The following is a 26,529-nucleotide window of genomic DNA, read 5'->3' on the forward strand; positions in this document are numbered from 1 at the left end:
CAACCAAGTCACCAGTCTTTTTACGTCCACTGAAGAGGAATTCACCAGGACTGCAAAAGGCAGTCTCTAAAGCAGACAGACATGCCTGGCAACTCTTAGCTTCCCATTGGTGGCAAAATTAATTTAGAGCATGCTTGCCCCTTTAATTAATACTCTTGCGGAGTATGTCAGGAATACCTTTATTTTAGAAAGTGCCGGAAAAGTGGTGTTTTCCAGCTGGATATGCAGGGCCAGGACAGAAGCGTGGGGAAATGAGGCTGCTGGCTTGGCAGCCAAGGAAGCCTGCCGAAAGACCCTGTGACTCAGAGACAGGAAACAATACAGAGACTTTGCCTCCACATTCCTTCCAGTTGTGCTCACTCTGTTCTTTGTTCAAGGATTGCAACATCCATTAAGCCCATTAGCAGAACCTCCAGCGACACAAAATATTTCTGGTTTCCTTGCCATGATTAGCAGCACAAGGAATGTGTAACTGCTCAAACCAAATTCAACTAGTTTAAGGCAAAACAGGTATTTGGTTTTTTTAATGGATACCTGAACTCATTCATGGTTGAAGATGTAGAAAGACTTCAAGGCACGGCAGAAACATTTCCCAAAGGATCTAAAGCAGCTTGGTAAGTGAGTACAGAATTGCAGTCTCAAGACTGGACCGGGGGGGCGGGGGGGGCGGGGACAGGACACTTACTCATTCAAATCCCAGCCACTGCATTGAGAACTCTGTTTTCAAGGTATCCAACAAAGGATGGCGGTTAAGACAGAAACATCATCACATAGCAAACACCTATTTATTAATAAATTAGTATACCAGAAGGCAAGTTTCTTTCAACGTCATCCTCTCCTTCCCCTCCCCATGCAAGGTAGGACATTCCACCTTGCAACATCCTCTCCAAAGTAAGAATTACCATGGACTGGTTTATTACTGGCATAGTAGTTGCAAATATAATAGAGGCAGATTTCTTACAATGCAGCATTTTTAATAAAAAGTGATGTCTGTGTGGAGGGGGGAAATGCAAAGACCAAGTGAGGTATTTGAAACCTATTGGCCACATCCGTATAGATTTAAAAAAACACACACACAAAAAAAAGACAAAAATTTGAAGCACAAATCAATAAGTCTTGTAGAATGAGAGATGTGGCCCTGCCAGGGTTCTTGTTTACCTTCCAGAGTCCAGCTCCAGGTGCTACTCCAAAAATGACCCAAATTACCAAGCCCACTGAAATCCTAAAATGGCAAGGCAAAGTACTCCTCTTGAGTTGAGTGGACAGAATTACATTCATCTGCAGGCCAAAATGTCATTATCTTGAAGGCTGGAGAAATTACATGTAACATGTTTTGGAGGAGTCACCCACCGAGATCTGCTTTGTCCACTTGGAAACCATACAAGGAGCTCGTAAAACATCAACAATTGGAATCATCCAGCAGTACAGGTGCTTTTTCTTTATATTGTCTTAAGAAAAGCTGATCAAACTGGCAACCGTTTTTCACATAAGCCTCCAGTTATGAGCAGGGCAGTAAACAAGAATTAAAAATACCTGCCATGAGAAAAAAAATATATATTTCAAGTTGGAGTTAAAAAAAACACCACACATAAAACATCAAAAGCAGAACAAAAAACACCCCTAATTGATGAGACTAGATGAAGCCGGTCCAAATTCAACAGATAAAATTGAAAAGAATATCTGTGGTTGTTGTTTTTAAGTGGTTAGAATGACAGGTTAAAATGTTGTAATTAAGAGGGGGAAACAAGACCTTTTAATTCAGATAATAAACATGAAAGGGTGCACATTGCCCCTCCCTCCTCCGGCAAGGAAGAAAAAAGCAAAACCTAGAAGAAAATACTGGCCACAAGTTCTACAAAATATCCTGCCGGCATGTTGTCTTTAACAGGCGCCAAGCGAGCGCAAGTAGCAGCCAGAATATGTGTGCAGCGTGCAATCATTTGGTGAGCCAGTCTAGAGCAAATCAGGCAGGTGGCTATAGACCGAATCCAGGAGAGTCTGGCTTGCTTCCTGGCTCTTGACACCAGCAATTTCGAAAAGCCGGTCCAGCTTATCTTCTGCCTGTGGGATCTCTTCAATGGCATGCAGCTCCTCTGGGTTCAGTATGTGAAGCATGTCATCAAAGATGGGCTGCAGGTCACAGGGGTCCAAGCGCACCTGTCGCAGCACAGTATCCTTCTTTTCTGTGGAAAGAAAGAGGGCGTTTTGCTATTAACCCTGGATTTGCCAGAAGTCCCTTGGCCACAGCAACCTCTGCAGCTGCAAACCGAAGCCTCAACACAGAGCCAAACTGCAAGTTACACTCCTGAGGTTGGATCCAGGCTCTCAGCGTGCTTAGAGCAGACACTGTTTAATCAAAGGAAATTCTTCTATACTATTAAGACCGCCATATTTCTCTTTGCACCTGCTTTCTGCCTAGCCAGAAATCTGTGTGTAACAGAGACTGCAGCAACAGATGAGCTTAATGTTTTGAAAAATGGAGACCACCCACTTCTTGCTTATCCCAGAGTCCTAAGGGCAGCCTGATAGCTGCAAGTACCTAACAGAGACTAAGGATGAAACAGTAAAACCTCCAACGGCACAACCAAGAAGAACTGAATGGAAAGACACCTCCACTTCATCCCAAACCCCTCCAGCCTGGAATAACAAGGGTTTGCACTGCTCTGTAAGTATGGATCCAACCCAACAGGGAAATCTGCATTCTTGCAGCAAATCAGCTCACCCCATCCCTAAACTTGCTATGCAAATGCTGCTCATTAATCCATCCATATCTGGTTCATGTGGAATCCACTTCCTGCCCACTTAAGGGCCTGTTCGCAAGACCCTGAGCTTCTTATTTCTATCCTGTTTTCCTATCAGCTCAGATTCCAGCATTTTTGGGCTAAGGTTCTTCCAAACCCCTCTATCATGGTAGCTCAGCATCCTCTTGCCTGGCTTATGGAAAATGGTACCCCAGATGACCCACCTGGGCCATACAGGTTTGTGAGGATAAAGTAGTGGGAGGGAATTGTGTATGTTCCCTTTGCACCTTGAGCAATGACAGGAAAATTGCAGTTATTTAAAAATGTTTGGCATGGCATAAATTCAACAACAAAGCTGCTTTGTAGATAATTTCTTTGTAGATAACTTGCCTTATGGGTGATAATCATCAAAAGGAATGTTTAGAAACACACACTGCTGTATTTTGGGCAACAAAATCTAAGTCTGCATTCCTAATACGTTACTGTTGTTCCATTTACTTTGAAGTCTGACAAAAAAACACTAAAGCATGAGATGAGATTTCAGACTGGCAAAATTCAGTACCTTTGGTAATAAAGGAGCCTGTTCGGCTCAGAGCAGAGCAGCCACTGGAGGTTGAATCACAACGCAGAAGCGGTTCTGACTCATCCACAAAAAAGCACTTGTTCTTCTCCAAGGGAGATGGATCCACGGGGATAATGGCTGCATCTGGCTTTGGAGCTGGGCTAGGACTTAGAGGAGCAGGATCTGCAGGAAGAGCCGATTTGTCAACTTCAAGCTGAAAGACAAGGACGCAAAATGCATTGGACATGAGGAGTCAGCAGTATTGCAGCTCTGCAGTGCAAGAGGTCACACACCCTGCAGGGCTGAGAAGAACCATCAGCCAATCCACTTCTAGGGGAACTTAAAACAACCCGCTTGCAGAGAATTATTCAGCATTAACATGAAAAGCTTATTAGCTAAAGGAATTCCCCACTCCACAACTGAGTGTGGGGCCAATAAAAGGAGCAGGACATTGCCAATCTTTCCTGTACCTTTGGGGGGGGGGATGTTGTTGTTGTTCATTCAGGGGCAGAAAAAATGCAATGATTGATCCTCATGATGAAGCAGTTGCAGCAACAGGGCTGACTTCAGAGCACACAGACAAGATGAGGCAGTGCAGGTTCTCTCTCACTCAGGTTTAAAATCACAGGCCAATAAATGCTGGTTTTGAGCAGGAGTGGAGCCCACGGTCTAACTTTCACAGCTGGGTGGAACAACCTTAAGGAGAACCCCTTGCAAAGCTTCCCTGCTGAGCATGCAGGGTGAGGGGCCGGACTCTGCAAGGGCTTTTTGCCACTCCGCCAGGCTAGGGGAGGGAGCAACAGACGACCCTCTGCTTTCTGAAGCTCCCTTCCTGTTGCCTTCTCTGTTGCTGCTGCCTGAGGCAGTTGCTTGACCCTCTTCAAGAGGGCAAAAGCTCTGGTTTCATTGCACTATGAAACTACATGCCATCTTCTAGGAGTTTATAACAATTACTTTTGAATGTACAGTTACTCATTTGGGTTTCCGTTAAACACTAAAACTAATAAATGGCTTTGAGGCATCAGTAACTTGCACAAAAGTGCCTGTGTTGAATAGTAAGAAGAGGCTGCCCTTTCCCCAAGAAGATACAGTCGTACCTTGGTTGTCAAACGCCCTGGAACTCGGACATTTTGGCTCCCGAACACTGTAAACCCAGAAGTGATTTTCCGGTTTGAGAATGTTCTTTTGGAACCTGAACATCCAATGGGGCTTTTAAAGAAATATACTTTTAAGTGATTTTTTAAAGAAGTGGACACAGTAAAAGGGGGGGGGGGGGTAAAACTGAACTATTTAACCACTAGATGGGCAAAGAGCCTCTTAGGACCCTCTGTGCATGCCAGCATCCTGCCTAATGCTCTGACATCAAGAGCAAGTCTATTGCAGCCGGGGCTGAACGCTGACTCACCCACAGAGCCTTGCTTTAAAGGGGGGGGGGGAGGGTTCCCAAGAACAAAAGGAGAATAAACACATGCACACACAGAGTGCTCAGCTAGCCAATTCAATTCTGAATTTGAACAAAGCAGCATTCATGTAAAAATGTCTTAAAACTCAAGTGAACTCAGCTGAGCACGTGCAGGTTCCACATGCAAGAAGAGGGAAGCAGAAACAAGTTTCCTACACAGCAGCTGCTTGGGCTTTGATATTTGGTAGCTTAGATGATTAGTAGCTCCGTCCTCTTCTCTTCCTCCCCCTCTGAATGAGCACCCTTGTGCATGGTTTTGTGCTTGAGCACACGTAATGGAGGCTAGGAGGCAGCAGAATGAGGTGGACCAGATCGCAGGAGGGGCTCATCCGATTGGAAATTCCCTTTGTGGGTAGGAAATTAGCATGCTAAAGAAGGTGCTAGGCTACAATGTCTTTACCTGTTACAGAATGCAGAACACTGTGTGAGAGAGAAGCCATGCTCAGAGACAATGCCAAAGGCAGAATCTAAAATGTTCCTGCGGCCACATGTACCTCCAGCCATGCAACCAGAGATGCTTTTAATGGAAGGTGTTGGGGACAATGGATGTCGGCATCAGATATGTGCTTTGCTTCTGAGCTACGGCCTGTACATATACAGTGGTGCCTCGCAAGACGAAATTAATTCGTTCTGCGAGTTTTTTCGTCTTGTGAATTTTTCGTCTTGCGAAGCACGGTTTCCCATAGGAAATGCATTGAAAAAGGCGCAAGACGTTTTCGTCTTGCGAAGCAAGCCCATAGGGAAATTCGTCTTGCGAAGCAACTCAAAAAACAAAAAACTCTTTCGTCTTGCGAGTTTTTCATCTTGCGAGGCATTCGTCTTGCAAAGTACCACTGTATTTGAATATGGCAAGGAAAGAGAATTAATAGGAATTAGAATTGTATTAAAGCAAGAAGAAAAGCCACTTGCTCAGGCTCAATCATGATCAAAGCCTTAAAAATGCATTTCCGCCAAATAGCTACTGCCTTCCTTGCTGGAAATAGGAAGGCACAAGCCACTGAACTGCTCACCCCAAAAGGGTACATTTATTTGCCAGTGTTCAAATGAAACAGTCACACAAAGTTCAAGGACTGCTCCCAAAACCCAGTATAGTGGTACCTCTGGTTACAAACTTAATTCATTCCGGAGGTCCGTTCTCAACCTGAAACCGTTTTTAACCTGAGGCACCACTTTAGCTAATGGGGCCTCCTGCTGCCGCTGGAGCATGATTTCTGTTCTCATCCTGAAGCAAAGTTCTTAACCCGAGGTACTATTTCTGGGTTAGCGGAGTCTGTAACCTGAGGTGTTTGTAACCCGAGGTACCACTGTATTCTGCTGCCTGTCCCTTCCCTAAGCTCCAGGAACTGCCACGGGGCAGGGAAGAGAGCAGCAGGTCTCCTCAGCAGATACTGGTGGAGCGCCTTTTCCTGCCAGCACCACTAGTCACAGAAACCCAGGTGGAAATTAACATTATCCACATCATTTCCACTGGGGAGAATGACATTTGGGCCCCAGGTTTCATCCCCAGGAGAAAACTCTGCTCTACTTGGGCTCAGGGAGTATCTGCCCACCTCTGTTCCATTCCCCAGAGTCAGTAGAAGGGCCTTTCAGTGGTGGGACTCACTGGGCCAAGGTGATGCCTTCCATAGTTCTAGTTACAGGTAGGTAGCTGTGTTGGTCTGCCATAGTCGAAACAAAATAAAAAAAATCCGTCCAGTAGCACCTTAGAGACCAACTAAGTTTGTTATTGGTATGAGCTTTTGTGTATCTGAAGAAGTGTGCGTGCACACGAAAGCTCATACCAGTAACAAACTTAGTTGGTCTCTAAGGTGCTACTGGACGGAATTTTTTTTATTTTGGACCAAGGTGAGCACAGGACTTGCTTGCCTCCCTCCAGCTCACAGGCATTCCGTCAAGGCTGCCAGGTCTCGCAAACATCCAGACACGTACTGCTTTGCTAATTAGAGATAGCTTGCTACTTTTTTGATCAACCCAACATTCGTGGCTGTGGCATTCCTGGGAGTTTAAGTCAAGAGAGATTAATATTGCTAACCACCAGTAAAAAGGCCTCAATACATGGCCCAAAGACGAGACGCAAAATGAGTAAATATTCCACAGTCGGAATCATCAATATACAGAAGTCATTGCTGTTAAACTGAGAAGGTTTAACGGCAATAAAAACACATTCTGAGCCGTTCGTTCAAGCAGTCGGCCCAATCTCCACTGGGCTCAGAAGCAGGTTCCTAAACTGCTTCTCATCGCTGTGGCTTCCCTAAATTGCAGCATGGAGCACCTGGGCCCCAGAGCTTCCTGGTCCTTCCCAGAGAAAGGGCTGCCTCTGGGCAATGCGGCTGGCTGGGCCCGCGTCAGGAGCAGCTGGCACTGGCAGGGAAGGGAGAGACAGGAGGAAACGGGAAATGAAAAGGGGTCACAGCAGGACAGACGAGGACGCCCAGGAGAGCAGATCCTGTTACACTCAGTTACTCAAGGCAATTAGCTCCCGTGACTGCTAATAAAATATCTCCATGAACCCAGTATAATCCACCACGACTCTCCAGACTCTGTGTATCTCCTTCTAGGCAGCCTTCAGGCTAAACAATCAGATCCCAGTCATGCAATTCTCTGCTAAAATCCTGTATTTTAAAAGTATTTTTATTAATGTATTTATTAAATTTGTACACCACCCTTTATCCATAGATCTCAGGGCAGTTCACAACATAAAAAATACGAGATAAAAAACATGAAACACATAATAAAAAATGCGAACAAAAACAAACCCCCCTGAGAGGCGCCTGGCCATGTTTTGCCTGTGCTAATCTTGTGCCAAGGTCTCCTCTGGACATGTTTGCCAAGGCTGAGCTAGTGGAACCTCTGTCTACCCCTCCCCTTTTGTGACATGTCAGTGATGTAAAGATGATTTATCAATGATGCTGCATGAACTGTATTCCAAGGATATTGTGGGAAGTTTTAAAAGTCAATGTTGCCCCATGCTTGGGGTTCCTTAAGCCTGTGGGGACCTGCTGAGCAACAATAAAGATCATGGCATACAGCTGATGAAAACCCCAAATTAACAATCTCAGAAAATTAGAATATTAAATGAAACCAGGAAAACAAGGACTGCAAATAGAGCAATATTGGACCTCTGAGAAGTAGAAGCATGCATATGTACTCAGTACTTGGTTTGGGCCCCTTTTGCATCAATTACTGCCTCAATGTGGCGTGGCGTGGATGCTATCAGCCTGTGCTTCATGAAGTCCAGGGTCAACGCAGCCGTCTAATGGGAGATTTTGGAGCACTTTGTGCTTCCTTCCGCAGACGAGCTTTATGGTGACGATGACTTCATTTTCCAGCAGGACTTTGGCACCTGCCCACACTGCCAAAAGTATCAAAACCTGGTTCGATGCCCATGGGATTACTGTGCTTGATTGGCCAGCAAACTCGCCTGACCTGTATCCCATAGAGAATCTATGGGGCATTGCTAAGAGAAAGATGAGAGACATGAGACCAAGAAAGCAGAAGAACTGAAGGCTGCTATTGAAGCTATTGAAGAAGTCTTCCATAACACCTCAGCAGTGCCACAGGCTGATAGCATCCATGCTAAAACTTCGTGATTTGATGAAGCAGACTGCAGTTCGGGAAGCTTCTGCTGCGACAAATGTGTTATGTGTTAAGTCATTCGGATGCCACAAGACTTTGAAATGTCCCAGTTTCACCATGATTGCTTCAATTCATTGTCTTGTGCATTTGTAGAAATGGACTTTTCATGGAAATAGACTACAATTGAACATTTTCTGCAAAAGAGAATCTCTTTGCATAATTTCTTGAGTCTTTTCCAAAACTGCATTTGTCCTCAACTAAATTCCCTTCCCTTTCCTAATAGGGCAAGCTCAAGAAGATAGTGTATAGTTTAAGTTTCAAGAAACAGTCACTTTGCATTACAGATATCCGAAACTGCACCTGCTAGCTGCTAAATCCCACCAGAACCACTCACACACACACACACACACACAGAGAGAGAGAGAGAGAGAGAGAGAGAGAGAGAGGCTACTTGTGAGGTTGTGCTGCCTTTGGTGATCCAGATTTCACAGAAGTCTAGAAGGCTAATCCTGCTTTAACCTACATTTCATCATCGATGCCTCTGAAAACAAGCCTGGCTGGAGATGCTATCTGAAGAGCCAGCGCAACTGTGCTCATTGTAAAATGCACCTCAAATCTGAAAAGCACTTTGTCCTTGAAGGAACCTTTTTCTGCAGCCAGGCCATACAGATGCAGATTGGGCCAGCTGAGTTATGGAAGGATACTTTGCGGCCTAAGCAGGAATTCTCAGGGTTCCAATAACACTGAAAAATAAAAGGGAAAGTGCTCCATATTTGCCAGAGTAATACATTTCTTTTTATGTTTGTTAAGACTTAGATTTCTGGACAATTTTTATGACCAATAATCATTTGCAGGTATTACTGATCCATTCAGTTTTTATTGTTATACGTTCATCACGCTCAATGGAGACTGCAACATGCTTTACCCAGCTTAGACAACTGCCACCTTCTCAGCTGAATATTTCTTGTAGATAAGGACATTGAACAAATGTGATGGATTAAGGGAGGGGCCCATCTAACCCCCAGCTTCCTGTTTTCAAAGTGGCCAACCAGCTACCTATGAGATGCACAGAAGCACAACAGCAGTCTCTCCAGCTGTGACTCCCAGAAACTGGTACAGGCAAGTTGCCATTGACGTGAGATCAAGGCACACACAACTGCACACACATGCAGAAGTGGGCCTTAAAAGCGGCAAAAGCGGTCCTAAAAGAACACGAAAATTGCAAAAATGGCGCCAAAACAGGCGCCTTTGCACTGACCTTTGAGGCCAAATTCCACAACAATCACGCCCTCCATTCTACCAGGTTTTGATTTTGCCCACTTTATGCTGTCCTCTAAAACCAGTGTCCACACAACTAAATTTTACTCAGAGCAGAAATGAGGGTCTGGTTTGGAACAAATCTCCCTTTGGGATGAAGATAAAATTTAAATGGAGGGGAGTAGATCTAGGAATTCTGAGTGTGGGAGCACAGAATAGCAAGGCAGCGAGGCCAATGAAGTGCACAAGTGCCAAAGTCACTGGATATATGTCTTTATTCCCTAACACCTGGAGCCATCAAATCAAGATGTATGAACTGGAATGCTTGCGTCCCAGCCTTGCAGTCTGAGCGCCACCAGTGCTTGAGGCAGAGAAGATGCAAGTTCCTTGACTAAGGAAGATGTGGGGGAAATTGCTTTCATGGAAAATGGAATAAAATAAACTGGCATTTTCCCACTAAGCTGATGCTACTGCTTGGACTGGAGAAATACTGTGAAAGACATATTTGCAAGTGTCTGAAGTTATCATAACCAAAGGGACACCTTCCATGGGTTCACTTTTCGTGGTGAGCTTACAAAGGAAAGACCTTGCTGTACTTCCCTGAAGCTATTAAGATGTGCGTGGAAGTGACTGAAAAGACTTAAGTACAGCTTACTAAAGAGATTAATGACCCAATTCCATTACTTTCTAGCATAAGCCACAACTTGCTCTGCTGGTAATTGATGAATGCAGAGCTGTAAAAAAAAACAACCCTTCCCAGCTGTCACAGCTGCCTAAGAATAACATGTCCAATTTTTTGCTACTGCTTAGGAACTTATATTTTCTCGGGCATCTTGTTCTCCTACTTAGCTGGCTTCCTTTCTCTTCTGATCATTGCACCACTTCCTTTAGAAGGTAGTATGATATTAATTACCTAAAGGGATTCTCCTAGTGTGACATCCTAGTGTGTCTGTTTAGGACACAGAATGTACAAAGGAAAGGAACTACCGTATTTTTCGCCCTATAGGACGCACTTTTCCCCCTCCAAAAATGAAGGGTAAATGTGTGTGCGTCCTATGGGGCGAATGCAGGATTCGCGGACCTCTCCGCAAGCAGCGGGAGCGCTCCCGCTGCTTGCGGAGAGTTGCCTGCATGCTGAAGCCTGCGCGCGCTGAGCTCAGCGCATCCAGGCTTCGCGGACCTCTCCGCAAGCAGCAGGAGCGCTCCCGCTGCTTGCGGAGAGTTGCCTGCATGCTGAAGCCTGCGCGCGCTGAGCTCAGCGCGTCCAGGCTTCGCGGACCTCTCCGCAAGCAGCGGGAGCGCTCCCGCTGCTTGCGGAGAGCTGCCTGCATGCTGAAGCCTGCGCGCGCTGAGCTCAGCGCGTCCAGGCTTCGCGGACCTCTCCGCAAGCAGCGGGAGTGCTCCCGCTGCTGGCGGAGAGTTCCCTGCAAGCTGAAGCCTGCGCGCGCTGAGCTCAGCGCGTCCAGGCTTCGCGGACCTCTCCGCTAGCAGCGGGAGCCAGCACTGGGCTCCCACGGCTTGCAGAGAGCTGCCTGTTTGGGGGCTGGGGTTGGGGGAAGCTCGAGCTTCCCCAACCCCGCGCCTGGGGGGGGGGGGGAATAATTTTTTCCCTTTATTTCAACCCAAAAAAACTAGGTGCGCCTTATGGGACGGTGCGTCCTATAGGGCGAAAAATACGGTAAGAGCATAATCTGGCAAAAATGGAGTACACTTAGTTCCCACTCATTTTATGGGGAGACTTGAGGACATTCTTAACTCTGCCACTGCTAAGATAAATAAAACTGTGCTGCAAATTTTTAGGGGCATAACTACCGTATTTTTCGCACCATAGGGCGCACCGGACCTTAGGACGCACCTAGTTTTTTGGGGGGGAAATAAAGGAAAAAAAATTTATTTCCCCCCCAGGTGCGCTGCACCAATCCCGAAGCTTGGGGTGTGCGGAGCTCAGCGCGCCCCAAGCTTCGGGCTGCCGGCAAGGTCTCCGCTAGCCGTGGGAGAGCCGCGCGGCTTCGTGCGGCTCTCCCACGGCTAGCGGAGCGCTGCGCCAATCCCGAAGCTTGGGGCGTGCGGAGCTCAGCGCGCCCCAAGCTTCTGGGTGCCGGCAAGGTCTCCGCTAGCCGTGGGAGAGCCGTGCGGCTTCGTGCGGCTCTCCCATGGCTAGCGGAGCGCTGCGCCAATCCCGAAGCTTGGGGTGTGCGGAGCTCAGCGCGCCCCAAGCTTCTGGCTGCCGGCAAGGTCTCCGCTAGCTGTGGGAGAGCCGTGCGGCTTTCCCACAGCTAGCGGAGTGCTGCGCCAATCCCGAAGCTCGGGGTGTGCGGAGCTCAGCGCGCCCCAAGCTTCTGGGTGCCGGCAAGGTCTCCGCTAGCCGTGGGAGAGCCGCGCGGCTTTCCCACAGCTAGCGGAGTACTGCGCCAATCCCGAAGCTTGGGGTGTGCGGAGCTCAGCGCGCCCCACGCTTCTGGGTGCCGGCAAGGTGGGAGAGACGCGCTGCGTCTCCCCGCTGTCCCCAGAGCTTGCGGGGCAGGCAGCAGGGAGAAGCGCTCTTCTCCCCACCGCCTGCCTTCAGACCAGGTCTGGGAACAGCGGGAAGACGCGCTGCGCCTCCCCGCTGTCCCCGGAGCTTGCGGGGCAGGCAGCAGGGAGAAGCGCTCTTCTCCCCACCGCCTGCCTTCAGACGAGCTCCGGGAACAGCGGGAAGACGCGCTGCGCCTCCCCGCTGTCCCCGGAGCTTGCGAGGCAGGCAGCGGGGAGAAGCGCTCTTCTCCCCACCGCCTGCCTTCAGACCAGCTCGGGGAACAGCGGGAAGACGCGCTGCGCCTCCCCGCTGTCCCCGGAGCTTGAGAGGCAGGCAGCGGGGAGAAGCGCTCTTCTCCCCACCGCCTGCCTTCAGACCAGCTCCGGGAACAGCGGGAAGACGCGCTGCGCCTCCCCGCTGTCCCCGGAGCTTGCGTGGCAGGCAGCAGGGAGAAGCGCTCTTCTCCCCACCGCCTGCCTTCAGACGAGCTCCGGGAACAGCGGGAAGACGCGCTGCGCCTCCCCGCTGTCCCCGGAGCTTGCGAGGCAGGCAGCGGGGAGAAGCGCTCTTCTCCCCGCCGCCAGCCTTCGGATCAGGTCCGGGGACAGCGGGAAGATGCGCTGCGCCTCCCCGCTGTCCCTGGAGCTTAAGGGGCTGGCAGCGGGGAGAAGCGCTCTTCTCCCCGCCGTCAGCCTCCAAACCACATCGGGAGACAGCGGGATGGCGGCGTTCCGCCTCCCCGCTGTCCCCCGACCTTGTGGGGCTGGCGCTGGGGCTCTCCTGAAGCCTGGAGAGCGAGAGGGGTCGATGCGCACCGACCCCTCTCACTCTCCAGGCTTCAGCGAAAGCCTGCATTCGCTCCATAGGACGCACACACATTTCCCCTTCATTTTTGGAGGGGAAAAAGTGCGTCCTATGGAGCGAAAAATACGGTATTTTGCCAACACAAACATGCTTTGCCAGCACATGCATCATCACATAAAGAGTTCCACCAATTTTGCTGGACTTCTATCAACCAAATGGCCAGGATACCCTTCTGCAGGGAAAGCAATAAGGAAAAATGAACAAGAGGTCCAGATACATGTTTCAGTTTCTTGTGACCAACCTTCAGGATGGGTTCCAGGTTTCAGGGGGCCTTGACATTATATTTATGGCCAGCACAGAGGAAGGCCTCCCTTCCTCTCCTGAACTACAAGAGACTAGCCTATTTAGCAGGCTAGTAAAAAGTCTAGTAAAACTGAATGCAGATTTCCAAAAAAATAGCAAGGAGAGACAAGAAGGCCTTCTTAAATGAGCAATGCAAAGAAATAGAGGAAAACAACAGAATGGGAAAAACCAGAGATCTGTTCAAGAAAATTGGAGATATGAAAGGAACATTTCGTACAAAGATTACCATAATAAAAGACAAAAGTGGAAAGGACCTAACAGAAGCAGAAGACATCAAGAAGAGGTGGCAAGAATACACAGAGGAATTATACCAGAAAGATATGGATGCCTCATACACCCCAGGTAGTGGGGTTGCTGACCTTGAGCCAGACATCCTGGAGAGTAAAGTCAAATGGGCCTTAGAAAGCCAATGGAAGTGATGGTATTCCAGCTGATCTATTTAAAATTTTAAAAGATGATGCTGTTAAGGTGCTACACTCAATATGCCAGCAAGTTTGGAAGACTCAGCAGTGGCCAGAGGATTGGAGAAGATCAGTCTACATCCCAATCCCAAAGAAGGGCAGTGCCAAAGAATGCTCCAACTACCGCACAATTGCACTCATTTCACACACTAGCAAGGTTATGCTTAAAATTCCACAAGGCAGGCTTAAGCAGTATGTGGACCGAGAACTCCCAGAAGTGCAAACTGGGAGACCAAATTGCAAACATGCGCTGGATTATGAAGAAAGCTAAAGAGTTCCAGAAAGACATCTACTTCTGCTTCATTGACTATGCAAAAGCCTTTGACTGTGTCGACCACAGCAAACTATGGCAAGTTCTTAAAGAAATGGGAGTGCCTGATCACCTCATCTGTCTCCTGAGAAATCTCTATGTGGGACAAGAAGCTACAGTTAGAACTGGATATGGAACAAATGATTGGTTCAAAATTGGGAAAGGAGTACGGCAAGGCTGTATATTGTCTCCCTGCTTATTTAACTTATATGCAGAATTCATCATGCGAAAGGCTGGGCTGGATGATTCCCAAGCCGGAATTAAGATTGACGGAAGAAATATCAACAACCTCAGATATGCAGATGACACAACCTTGATGGCAGAAAGTGAGGAGGAATTAAAGAACCTTTTAATGAGGGTGAAAGAGGAGAGCACAAAATATGGTCTGAAGCTCAACATAAAAAACCCGAAGATCATGGCCACTGGGCCCATCACCTCCTGGCAAATATGAGGGGAAGAAATGGAGACAGTGAGAGATTTTACTTTCTTGGGCTCCATGATGGTGACAGCAGTCACGAAATTAAAAGATGCCTGCTCCTTGGGAGAAAAGCGATGGCAAACCTAGGCAGCATCTTAAAAAGCAGAGACATCACCTTGCCAACAAAGGTCCGTATAGTTAAAGCCATGGCTTTCCCAGTAGTGATGTATGGAAGTGAGAGCTGGACCATAAAGACGGATGATCGCCGAAGAATTGATGCTTTTGAATTCTGGTGCTGGAGGAGACTCTTGAGAGTCCCATGGACTGCAAGAAGATCAAACCTATCCATTCTGAAGGAAATCAGCCCTGAGTGCTCACTGGAAGGACAGATCCTGAAGCTGAGACTCCAATACTTTGGCCACTTCATGAGAAGAGAAGACTCCCTGGAAAAGACCCTGATGTTGGGTAAGAGGGAGGGCACAAGGAGAAGGGGACGACAGAGGACGAGATGGTTGGACAGTGTTCTCGAAGCTACTAGCATGAGTTTGACCAAACTGCGGGAGGCAGTGGAAGACAGGAGTGCCTGGCCTGCTCTGGTCCAGGGGGCCACGAAGAGTCGGACACGCCTAAACAACAACAACAAAAAGTCTTCAGGAGTCGGAGTTTGCTGCTGGTTGGTGGCCCGGTTCCTGTGTACCCCTGTTGGTGGTTTCCACATGTTATATCACATAGAACAGTGGTTTTCAACCCCTGTGCAGTGGCACCCTGGGGTGCCTTGCATGATGGTTAGGGGTGCCTTGGGCAACACTGCCCTCTGGCCCTGTTTCCTTCCTTCCCCCCCTCCTCTGATGCCCTCTTGCGTCTCTGCCTCCCAAAGGCTTCCACAGCTGCATGTTGCAGCAGCCTTGGCTACAGGCTCCTCTGGGAGGCACCTCAAGAGATTCGGGGCGGCAGCAGTGGTTGCCCAAAAGAATCCCAAGGAGAGGTGAGAGGAGAGGAGGCTGAGGGAACACTCCACAAGGAAGGGTGTTTGAAAAAGAGTGAGGGGCTGCCAGTGCTGCAGGCAAGGGGTGACCTAACTGGGCTCCTGAACCCCACGGGGGTCCCGCAGAAAGAAGGTCGTTGGTCAAGTGAGCCATGGACTCAAGAAAGCTGAAACCCTCTGACACAGAATGAAAGCTTTCAGAAGGGTGGGGCGCAGGGAAGCCCCCATAATGCTCTTGACTGGTCGCAGCTTGAACAGGAGCATTCCTGTTGGGGATTTGTCACACTGCAGCATTTTGTTGCAAGCATCCATAGGGATGCAGCTGGCGCTGTGGGTTAAACCACTGAGCCTAGGGCTTGCCGATCAGAAGGTCGGCAGTTCGAATCCCCATGACGGGCTGAGCTCCCGTTGCTCGGTCCCTGCTCCTGCCGACCTAGCAGTTTGAAAGCAGTGCAAGTAGATAAAGTGCAAGTAGATAAATAGGTACCACTTCGGCGGGAAGGTAAACGGCATTTCCGTGCGCTGCTCTGGTTTGCCAGAAGTGGCTTAGTCATGCTGGCCACATGACCCGGAAGCTGTACGCCGGCTCCCTCGGTCAGTAAAGTGATATGAGTGTCGCAACCCCAGAGTCGTCCACGATTGGACCTAACGGTCAGGGGTCCCTTTACCTTTAATACCAAACTTCAGTGGTTGGGAAGCAAAGCAAAACCACCCAAAACAAGTCAGTCATTTCTGCATACTTAGGGCCCTTTCCCCCTCCTCCCAGATACACAGAAGTGTATTAGTTTGCAAACAAGAACCTGAACAGCCTGACAGTACCAATATTCCAGGACTTATGAAACATTGAGAGTGTCAGTTAAAAAGGGAGGGGAAGAATTAGGGATTATTAGTCTATTTGAACCCCTAATAACTTACAGTATCCTGGCGATGGGGACAAGGGTCTGGGAACACAAAGAGCCACCTAGCCAGCCAGCCAGATGCACTCAAGGGGACTGCTTTCCTTTCCTTCAGTTTTATGGCATTCATGCAATAATAGTTTTTAGAAGCCCAATTTATGCAGGAAAAATGTCATGCAAATCTGCTGACTGTACATGTACTGTAAGCAAAATACTAGGAGGCTGTTATGAAACACCACTGGCTTTCTGCCAAAGAGTCAGTCAGTCCTGTACACACTTGATGTTCTTGGACAAACTGGAGCGATGGAGAAGGGCGGGCTGTAGCTCAGCAGCAGAGCACCTGCTCGGCATGCAGAAGAAGGTCCCTCTTGGCAGGGCTGGGATTATCCCCTCTGAAACCCCGGAGAGCTGATGCCAGCCCAGTACTGAGAGAGACGAACCAGCAGCCGAGCTCAGCCAAAGGCAGCTTCCCCTGTTCCCATGCACTGCACAGAGCGGTTGTTAAACATGCCACACAGAGGACTCGAATGAACAGTGTCCAGGATTTTGCACTGGGACAATCAGACGATGATGACTTCTTATCGGATATTCTACTGGAGCAGGAATGGATACTAACAGAATACTGAACACAACAACCCAGGACTGATTTTCTGTCACCTCCAAGACTGTATGCAAAACTGTTATCAAACGTCTGCACCAAGTAACCAAATTCTGCAACTGGCTTGAACTGGGCAAATCTACACACTTCCTCATTTTACCTCATTTATTCTCTTTCCGGTAGTCATAGGGATGAGCCAAGGAATTAATTACACACAAGGCACTGAAGCCCCACCATCTGCCCCATGGAAACTACAGTGGAACCTCGGGTTACAAACGCTTCAGGTTACAGTCTCCGCTAACCCAGAAATAGTACCTCGGGTTAAGAACTTTGCTTCAGGATGAGAACAGAAATCGTGTGGCGGCAGTGGGAGGCCCCATTAACTAAAGTGGTACCTCAGGTTAAAAACGGTTTCAGGTTGAGAACGGACCTCCGGAACGAATTCAGTTCTTAACCCGAGGTACCACTGTATTCCTTTCACTTTGGAGACGTCATAGGGCATGGGTGAGGCATTGAGCAATAGTCAGTGTCAGCCATGTTCACAGTAAGCCCATTGAAATCAATGGACTTAAGTGAATTACTTTAAGTACTCAGGCTATGACTTGGCTGGATATCACCCACTGAAAATGTACATTTGCAACCAGAAAAGCCAATGAAAGCCAAGACCAAGACCACACCTTATAAGGGTACGTTGCAACCTCTGGCTCCCTTGCAAAGCCCAACAAGCCCTGTGCTTCGAACTGTGAACCACCTGTTTCAAATCCATCTGGTTTTTCTAAGAAGCAGTAGGAATTTGTTGTCTGAATTTACTTGCTTTACGCTTCACCCCATTCCTTTGTCATAGAAGGGACATAGTTGGAGGAGACCATGAGGGGAGAGACTCCACCAGGCAAGGCCTCCTTCCACCTGCCTTGCCCCCTCCCCCGGCCCTGGGTCTCCTCATGAGGAAGCTGTGCCTGGAGGGAGACCTGTGCGGGGAGAGACTCCACCAGGCAATGCCTTCTTCCACCTGCCTTGCCCCACCCTCCAGTCTCTGCTTCTCATTCTGTATTGTATTATGTTGTGCACTGTGGTTTGCTGTTGTTTTATTAATTGGAGTTTAGAAATTACTTATTGTAACTGTTGAGTAGATTTCTGTTTAATTTCGAAATGCTGATATTTAATATTATTCTATATTGTTTAATGAATGCTGAATGTTATTTTATTTGCATATTGTATATTGTATTATGCATATTGTCTTATTTATATGATGTTAGCCGCTCTGAGCCTGGCTTTGGCTGGGGAGAGCGGGATACAAATAATTTTTTTTTTTATTATTATTATTATTATCTAGTCCAACCCTCTGCAATGCAGGAATCTCAGCCAAAGCATCCCTCCCTCACAGATGGCCAACCAACCTCTGCTTAAACACCTCCAAGGTGGGAGAGCCCAGCACCTCACAAGGCAGTTCTTGTGTGTCTAGGTCTTTTCACACTGCTAGCCTGAGGGCAGGGACTTTGTTCATCATATTGATATGTAAGCTGTTCTGTGAAGCTTTGAATGAACGAAGGAGTGAATTCTTAAGATACAAGTCTGCACCCACTACCACATCCTGCAGTTCCTTTGAGTTCCCACAGAAACATAACAGACAAAGAATCATATTCATGACATGATTTTAGGTAGGGTGATGTTGCATTAAGCTTTTAGACACAAATATTTGATGCAAGAACTCATCTAGCACCGAACACAGAGACAACAGCTGTATGTGGCAGTTAAGAAGAGGTTAGAGAAAAACACTTAGCTTTCTGCTGCTTAAAATTAGAACAGGAACTGCAGCGCATAACATGGTGAGACAAAGGTATTCATTATTTAAAACAATGAATCAGAAGCCAAGCTTGGTGCACAGATGACTCTGCTCAGGTTACAGCTGAGAATCCTGCACCCACAAGAACGAAGCCTAGGAGAGCAAATTTCAGATAACACAAAACAGACTTGAGGAGTCACTCATGCAGCACCCTGTTCATAAAAAAACTGCCCCACACAATAACACACACAAAACTTTTTGATACACCATGATCTATTGCAAAGTATATTTACTAGAGAAAACAGGAACAAGAACAAAAGCTCAATGTTGTCAGAAAAGCCTCTGGCTTTGGACCAACAACCCACATATTGCGTTAGTCAGGCCTTTCTCCAGATAGATTTCCAGCAAAAAGGAAACATGAATGCCCTTAAGTAATAATAATAGAAATAATGATAAATAATATATTATTTATACTCCGCCCATCTGGCGGTGTTTCCCCAGCCACTTTGGGCGGCTCCCAACTAAATGTTAAAAACACAATACAGCATTAAACATTAAAAACTTCCCTAAAAAGGGCAGCCTTCAGATGTCTTTTAAAAGTAAGATAGTTGCTTATTTCCTTGACATCTGATGGGAGGGCATTTCACAGGGAGGGAGCGACCAGCGAGAAGGCCCTCTGCCTGGTTTCCTGTAACTTGGCTTCTTGCAGTGAGGGAACCGCCAGAAGGCCCTTGGAGCTGGACCGCAGTGTCTGGGCTGAACAAGGAGGGTGGAGATGCTCCTTCAGGTATACAGGACCCAGGCCATTTAGGGCTTTAAAGGTCAGCACCAACACTTTGAATTGTGCTCAGAAACGTGCTTGGAAAAGTATAATACAGTTTAAAAATAAAGGGCAGAGGCAAACCTGACTTAAACAAATGTGTAGAAAATCACCTGCTGCTGACTTGGCATTATGAAATGGTGCACTCTCTGTGGTATAATCAGGATCTCCGTAATACTGAGAGATTGCTGGAAGATAGTGGTAAAGTCCCACTTTGCTGCTTAACTATAGGATTGACACTGGCCAATTGTTTCAGAAAGCAACTTTAAACTACATTATGCACTGCTTAATTGGTAGGTACTAGTGTCATTTCAGGGCTTCCAGCTGCTTACAGAAGCATGGAGTGAAACAAGGAACAAGGAGAAAGGGGAAAGGGGAATTCTTCTGCTAGCTCCCTGTATTTTGCTGTACAATTCCTGCTTCACACCTGTAACCAATACCAGGATGCCTGAAGGAGGCGAAGGTCTGGTCCAAGGGGGGATAGAACACAAGGGTTCCGTTATTATCTATCGGCACAGCCACCTCTCAAAACGGGAAGTATGATCTCCTCCAGGTTCCATGAATTCATGGTACACAAAAAAGTAAGTGGAGCTCCATCAGATCGTTGAGGAAAATCTTTCAGGCCTTAAGAAACTGGCAACATTTTGCCAGGAATGTAAAGATATGAGTTAAGATTCCTGCATTGCAGGGGACTGGTCCGGATGACCACCAGTCTTCCTTCCAGTTCTACAAGTCTATGGTGCTATGAAGGTAGTTAAACCCTACAAAGGGCTATCCTGTTTGTAGGCCTCAAAATCAGCAGCAGGGACCGAGCCTTAATTCACTAATGCTGCAGCTCTAATTCCACTTACCTGAAAGTAAGTCCCATTGAATCCAATAGGTGTTACCTCTGAGCAGACATGGTCAGGATTGTGCTAGGCGTGAGCTAACAGAGTCAAGCATTACATATGTATCTTACCTGTGTCGTGTCTTCCATTAAGCCCCTGATCTTCTCCACCACATCCGTGCGCCGGTGCTGACGGAGAGCACTGATCAGCTGGGCAAGGCTGGCTTCAGAGCCCCTGATGGTCCAGTGCTGTAAAGCTGCATAGGCCCTCTCGTGGTCTGCAGAATAGCTGCTGGTGAAAGCAGCCACCTCCCGCTCGCTTGCATTGCACAGGAACTGGTAAATCTCCTTCCACTGGCTTCCAACTTGGGCTGCCACCAGCTTCAGAATGTCAATGCCTGTTTGACGGGTGATAAACCAAAAGAAAATTGAATTTCACTTAGTATTCCCAGGGGTCATCATTGCATATTCGGACCAAACAACAAGGCCCCTCACAGCAGTATTTCAAAAGCTATTTTGTAGTCTACTGGTTAATATTTTTTCTGAACCAGAAGGTTCACTGAAAGGCAAACACCAACATTCTAGCTTTCTTAGCAGTTGAGGGTGCCACCTTATGTCCTCCAAAAATGTGCCAAGCTGGGGATCCTATGAGTAGCCCTGATCATTGCCTCATGCAGTTATGGCGATGCCACTTCGGTTCACCTAAATTTGGAGGGTTTTAAAAAATGGGTATTATTGCTTGTGCTTCTGCAATTCCCATAATGCAGAGATGGGCAAACTTTGGACTTTCAAGATCTACTTTTTTACTAGAACCCAAGTTCTATCCACTGAAGTCTGGCAGTGGTGAGTTGGGCCCATGGGGAGCAACATTCCCCCATGGCAGAAAGGATAATAATAGGAAGAGTTTGGGGATTTGAAAAGGATGGATGAGCTGGGCCACCTCTGGAGAAAGCTTAGTAGAAACTGTCTCACTTATCTATCCATACAGAACCTCAGGGCTCTACAGACATCCAGAAGGCACCTTACCCATTTCCCTCTATGTGAAGTTCCAGAGGAGAGAACATGAGAAAAATACCTCTTGCAACCTGTGGATCCAGCTTACTTTGGGCGTCAACATCCCTTTCCCATATGCCATAAGTGGTGGGAGGGCTCCTTTAATTTGTCTTCATTGCCAAAGGCTGCCAGCCAATTGTCTTCTGCTTCTGCTTCCCGTTGGCAATGGAGCAAAGGACAAGGAGACTTGTTAGTCGCCACCAGGAGCATGGAAGCCATGCACCACATAGAAGAATTTGAAGCTGAAAGACCAAGATATATATTAAATTCAGGAGGATTGAAGATGATAGCCATGATTTCCTTTCCACCTTCAGCACTTGGTTACAACTCAAATCTATTTCAGAATTATTCTGGCATTTATGCTGATGCCAGATTCAGAGAGACTGCACAGGCAACTCACTAGAATAAGGAAATAAAACTTTCCTTTTATTGCAAGCAGTGACCTTTCTATTCAAAGAGCAACTTTAAAACAAAACTCAGGGACCAGGTACCTTGTTTAGTACTGATGGAGAGTTGAAAAATACAAACGCAACAAATGAGCTGAAGTCCCAGCATGATAAGGCATTTTGGCTGCAAGTCTCTCAGAACACAGCTGTGAAAACTGCCCCCATTGCAAACTGGCTGCACAGAAAGCACCTCTGCAGTTTCAGAATGGAGTTCTTGACCAAGCAAGGCAACAGGCCATTAGAGCCTCTTCTGGCTCATCAGTCTTCCCTTCCTCAGGCAGACAGCCTTGTCCATGCCCCAGGGGGGCTGCCCTCCCATTGCCCCTGTAGGACATTGCAGCGGTCCTTTGGAAGATCTTTGGATCTGAGGAATGCTGTGTTTGTCAGTGCCTCTATCAAGTGGGGGTGATCCACCTCCATTCGCCCTGCCAATCTGCTACCATCAGTGGAATTCAGTGGGTTCGAGAAGAGTTCCCTTAACAGTACTGAAAGAATCTCTTTAAGGGAACTCTTGCCAAACTCACTGAATTCTACCGACTGCAAGAATCTTCTGACATTGGAAAACAGCTTTATTGCAGCATGACATTTTGTAGTACAGAGTACTCACAGATGCATGCAGTGAGCTCCAGTCCATAAACTTATGCCACAATAAATCTACTACTCCTTAAAATGATTGTTTTCTCCGCAGTCTAACAACTCCCTGGAATATATATCACAGCAATGTTTACAATACTTTGGTAAGTTAGGCAGACTCTCACATCAAGGGGGTGTAAGGCTGTGGCCTGCCTCAAGTCACCTTGTGAGTTCATGATAGTGCTGAGACTTGAAGCAGGGGGGATGCCAGCTGATAAATAATTGCTCTTCTTCACTATATTTACGTTAGGCTTTCAACAAGCTTGAGACTTCCTCACTACAGAGTCTAACACCAGCCCAACTCAAGCCAGTACCTCTGAACACGCGTGGAGTGCCTTTCTCTAACAAAAAGCTAACTAGGCTCAGCACACAATAACCCAAACATGGACAGAAAACAACACCACATCATAAGCACAAATCACCTGGAAGAGCTTGTGAGGAGGACTGAGAGGGGGGCAAGGGGAGCAGGACAAAGGCAATTTAAAGCTACAAACTATTGAGTATTTGCACACTGCCGTTCTCATTGAACAGATATTGCAGATCGGCTTTCCCCTTATCCCCAAATCGCAGCTGTTGGCAAAGTCACAAATCCCGAGCTTTCATTTTTACGTACGTGAACTAAGTCTCATTAGACTGGGTGGTATTTACTTGGGGAAAAATATTAAAATGATCATTTTGTGGGATAGAAACATTTTCTATGCTACTACTTTCCATGAGATTATAGGCTTATGGATCAACTAAACCAAGGTTATGGATCTTAAAAAATAATAATAATCACATATGCTCCAATTAATTTCCTCCTTTATCTAAACCATCCCTGTTTTCTTTTCCAGTTAATTTCCATGATTCCATCCTCCTTTCCTGTGCTGGCTTCAGTTCCCCCCCTCTTTTTTTGGGGGGGGGGGTGCTTGGGAAAGATGCCCTCTGTCCCCCTGCTCATGAACACCCTACTTCATTGCCCCCTGTCAGCCCTGCCCAGTCCAGCTTTCTCCTTCAGGGCTCAACTTGCACAGCTGCCTAGAAGGGGCAAATTAATTACTAAAAGAAAGAGATAACAAATTGAAACTGAAAAAATATGAGGAAGTAAAACATCACCAAACAGGGTGGATTCAGTACCACCAATTAAACGAAGTGTTCAGAACAGATAACGAAAAAGGTTTTGCAAGAGAAATTCGAATATAGGACAAAGAATTCTTACAAAATAGGACAAAGGTAATCTCAAAAATGTATGAAACTTTACTAGAGTGGGAGGTGAAGGATGAACAAGTAAAAGAGGTAATGATTAAATGGGCAATGGACATAGGCAAACCTATTCAGTTATCATCATGGGGGAAATTATGGAAAGAGAATTGGAGATTTACAGCTTGTGAGACGATAAAGGAAAATTTGTTAAAGATGTTTTATAGATGGTATTTAACACCACGCAAAATATTTAAAATGTGTAAAACAAAATCTAAATTCTGCTGGAGGTGCAATCAAGCAGCGGGGACGCTCCTACATATGTGGTGGACCTGTGATAAAATTAAGAACTTCTGGGATTTGGTATATGAGGAGTTGAAGAAAATATTTAAATAAACTTTCATAAAAAAACAACAACCCAGAAGCTTTTCTATTGGGAATATTAGATTCAGATATCACTGGGGAAAACACAAAAATATTCCTGTATGCAACATCGGCGGCAAGAATCCTAATTGCCAAAAATTGGAAAAACAAGTCAGACAACAAAAAAAGAATGGCAAGAAAAATTATGTGATTACTTTGAGTTGGCTAGAATGACAGATGCAGTTAGGGGTCAGTCTAAACAAAAATTTCAAAAGGAATGGGGAAAATAGAGATTATCTTAAAAAGCAGTGTCCTCAAATTAATACGTGGACTTCTTTTGATTAACTTTTGCAAAACAAATTAAGCTGTAAAAGTCTAAAATAGAAAGAAAAGTAGGAGAAAACGAAATGAGAAGGAAACAGTTTATTAAATTAATAAAAATTGCTAAGAGTGGCTACTGTTTGGTTCCCTACCTCCTGGGGAGGAGTAAGGCATCAAGCAAGCAAAGGCTAACAGGTAGGCTCCCGCCCCAGGATACTTGCATATCGCCATTAAGCATTAGCCAGCTTGGAGGCAGCTTTCGGCAAATTCCAGAGAAAGAACGCACTGGCAGGGTGACTCAGGTGAAGCACCTGTAAGTTGCTTGAAAATCTATATTCCGGGAACTAGGCAGTTCATGTTAAACAAGGAGCCTCCCCTAGAGTGAAGTGAAGGCAGTGTCTATGTTTGTTTAAAAAGAAAAAGAAAAGAGTACAGCCTCTAGAGAAGCATTTGAAGTTGAGGAAGATGCAGTCAGCACCCCACTTTCATGTAATCACTTGGAAAAGCTGTGTGTTCCCATTTGCCAAAAGTAACTGGTGGCGGAGAGAAGAGCCTTGGCTTTATGAATGAATGCAGAATTCCCTATTCAGGTTTAATGCCAGAAGTGTGGGGGGGGGGGGCGAAGCTGCAAGTGGGCCTGCCAAAGGGGGCACAAAAGTGTGCTAGAGGTAGAATTTTCTTATTATAAATTTTAGAAAGAAAGGAAGGCATTAGATAGATTTCCACCCCTGTTTTTGTCAAAGGGCACATCCTCTTAGGGTTTTTGGGTGGGGTCACATGCCAACTGTGGTCAAGACTAAAACTAATGGCAATGGTGGGGTATCACAGGGGGGGAAAGGCCAGGAGCATAGCTTCTCTCTCTCTCTGAAGCTCCTGCTGCAGATATATAAAAGCGGTGGAAGTCTTAAAACCATCTGTGATGTATAATCACTGATTCTGTATTTAAGTTTTGTAGCAGAATATATTTTTGAGGAAGATTAAACCTGCTGAGGGGCCCATAAAATTGTGGCATAGTTTAATGGAGGGCTGGCTAACCTTTCCTGACCCAAGAGCTAAATTTTACCTTTACCAGCATTGCAGGGTACAATGCACACAGCTGGGGTAACCAGAAATGGGGGCAACCACCCTCCACAAGCCAAATAAGCCCTCTCTCTTCAGCTGATCTCCACCCAACTGTGCAAGTCCCAGTTGCGCAGCAGGCACTGGGCTCTGCTCACCCCAGCACAGCCTACTTTTTTCCTTTTTCCTGGGAAGGGGGCAGATTGGGTCCCTGAACTGGGGCTTAGCCATCTCTGAAGACAGTAATTCAAAGTAGTCCTGAGGACTCTCCACAACCTTGAGCACATTTCTATTCTGCTGAATAAGAAAACTAACTTGGAAGCCTGCATGCATTTTTCAGCATTTTTCTATCAACGGTATTATGATAGCCATTCTGGGCTTTCTCACTTTATTCTCTGCTGAAGACAATGGAAATGTTATGCATTTATACTAGTATCCTTATAGGAACTATTTGAAGAACCGTGCCTTAAGTAATGCAAGAATACACCTGGCACAGACACAGGCAGATAAGCCAGCAAACACGCAAGAGAAATGGACCACATCAGCATTTGCTTTAACCTGCTGAGCCATTTTGAGATAATTGCCACATCACAGAGGCTCAGGAGCTAATAAAGGTAAAGGTAAAGGTACCCCTGCCCGTACGGGCCAGTCTTGACAGACTCTAGGGTTGCGCGCCCATCTCACTCAAAGAGGCCGGGGGCCAGCGCTGTCCGAAGACACGGGTCACGTGGCCAGCGTGACATCGCTGCTCTGGCGAGCCAGAGCCGCACACGGTAACGCCGTTTACCTTCCCGCTGGTAAGCGGTCCCTATTTATCTACTTGCACCCGAGAGTGCTTTTGAACTGCTAGGTTGGCAGGCGCTGGGACCGAACGACGGGAGCGCACCCCGCCGCGGGGATTCGAACCGCCGACCTCTTGATCGTCAAGCCCTAGGCGCTGAGGCTTTAACCCACAGCGCCACCCGCGTCCCTCAGGAGCTAATAGCAAACAGCTTTTACGAATACAAAGTTCGTCAAGGCACGCCATTCCACTTCCATAGTGCTTTAAGTTTAGGATCAAACCATAGGCAACTTTTAAGCTGCTGTTTCGGAATGGCC

The 26,529-nt window shown here is 46.9% G+C and overlaps 1 protein-coding gene across 1 annotated transcript in view; it reads right to left on the reverse strand.

The window, feature by feature from the left end:
- Window positions 1-766: 766 nt before the first annotated feature.
- Window positions 767-26,529, reverse strand: part of TNFRSF21 (TNF receptor superfamily member 21) — a 40,955-nt gene continuing 15,192 nt past the window's right edge. Inside the window, exons 5-7 of the mRNA XM_083435586.1 lie at window positions 20,510-20,775; window positions 3,304-3,517; window positions 767-2,183 (exon numbers count right to left, since the gene is read on the reverse strand). Coding sequence (XP_083291712.1) covers window positions 1,954-2,183; window positions 3,304-3,517; window positions 20,510-20,775 — 710 coding nt within the window. The 3' untranslated portion in view covers window positions 767-1,953. The remainder of the gene's footprint in view (window positions 2,184-3,303; window positions 3,518-20,509; window positions 20,776-26,529) is intronic.

This window comes from Podarcis tiliguerta, assembly GCF_965153285.1.
Source record: "Podarcis tiliguerta genome assembly, chromosome: 3".
Classification (NCBI taxonomy): domain Eukaryota; kingdom Metazoa; phylum Chordata; class Lepidosauria; order Squamata; family Lacertidae; genus Podarcis; species Podarcis tiliguerta.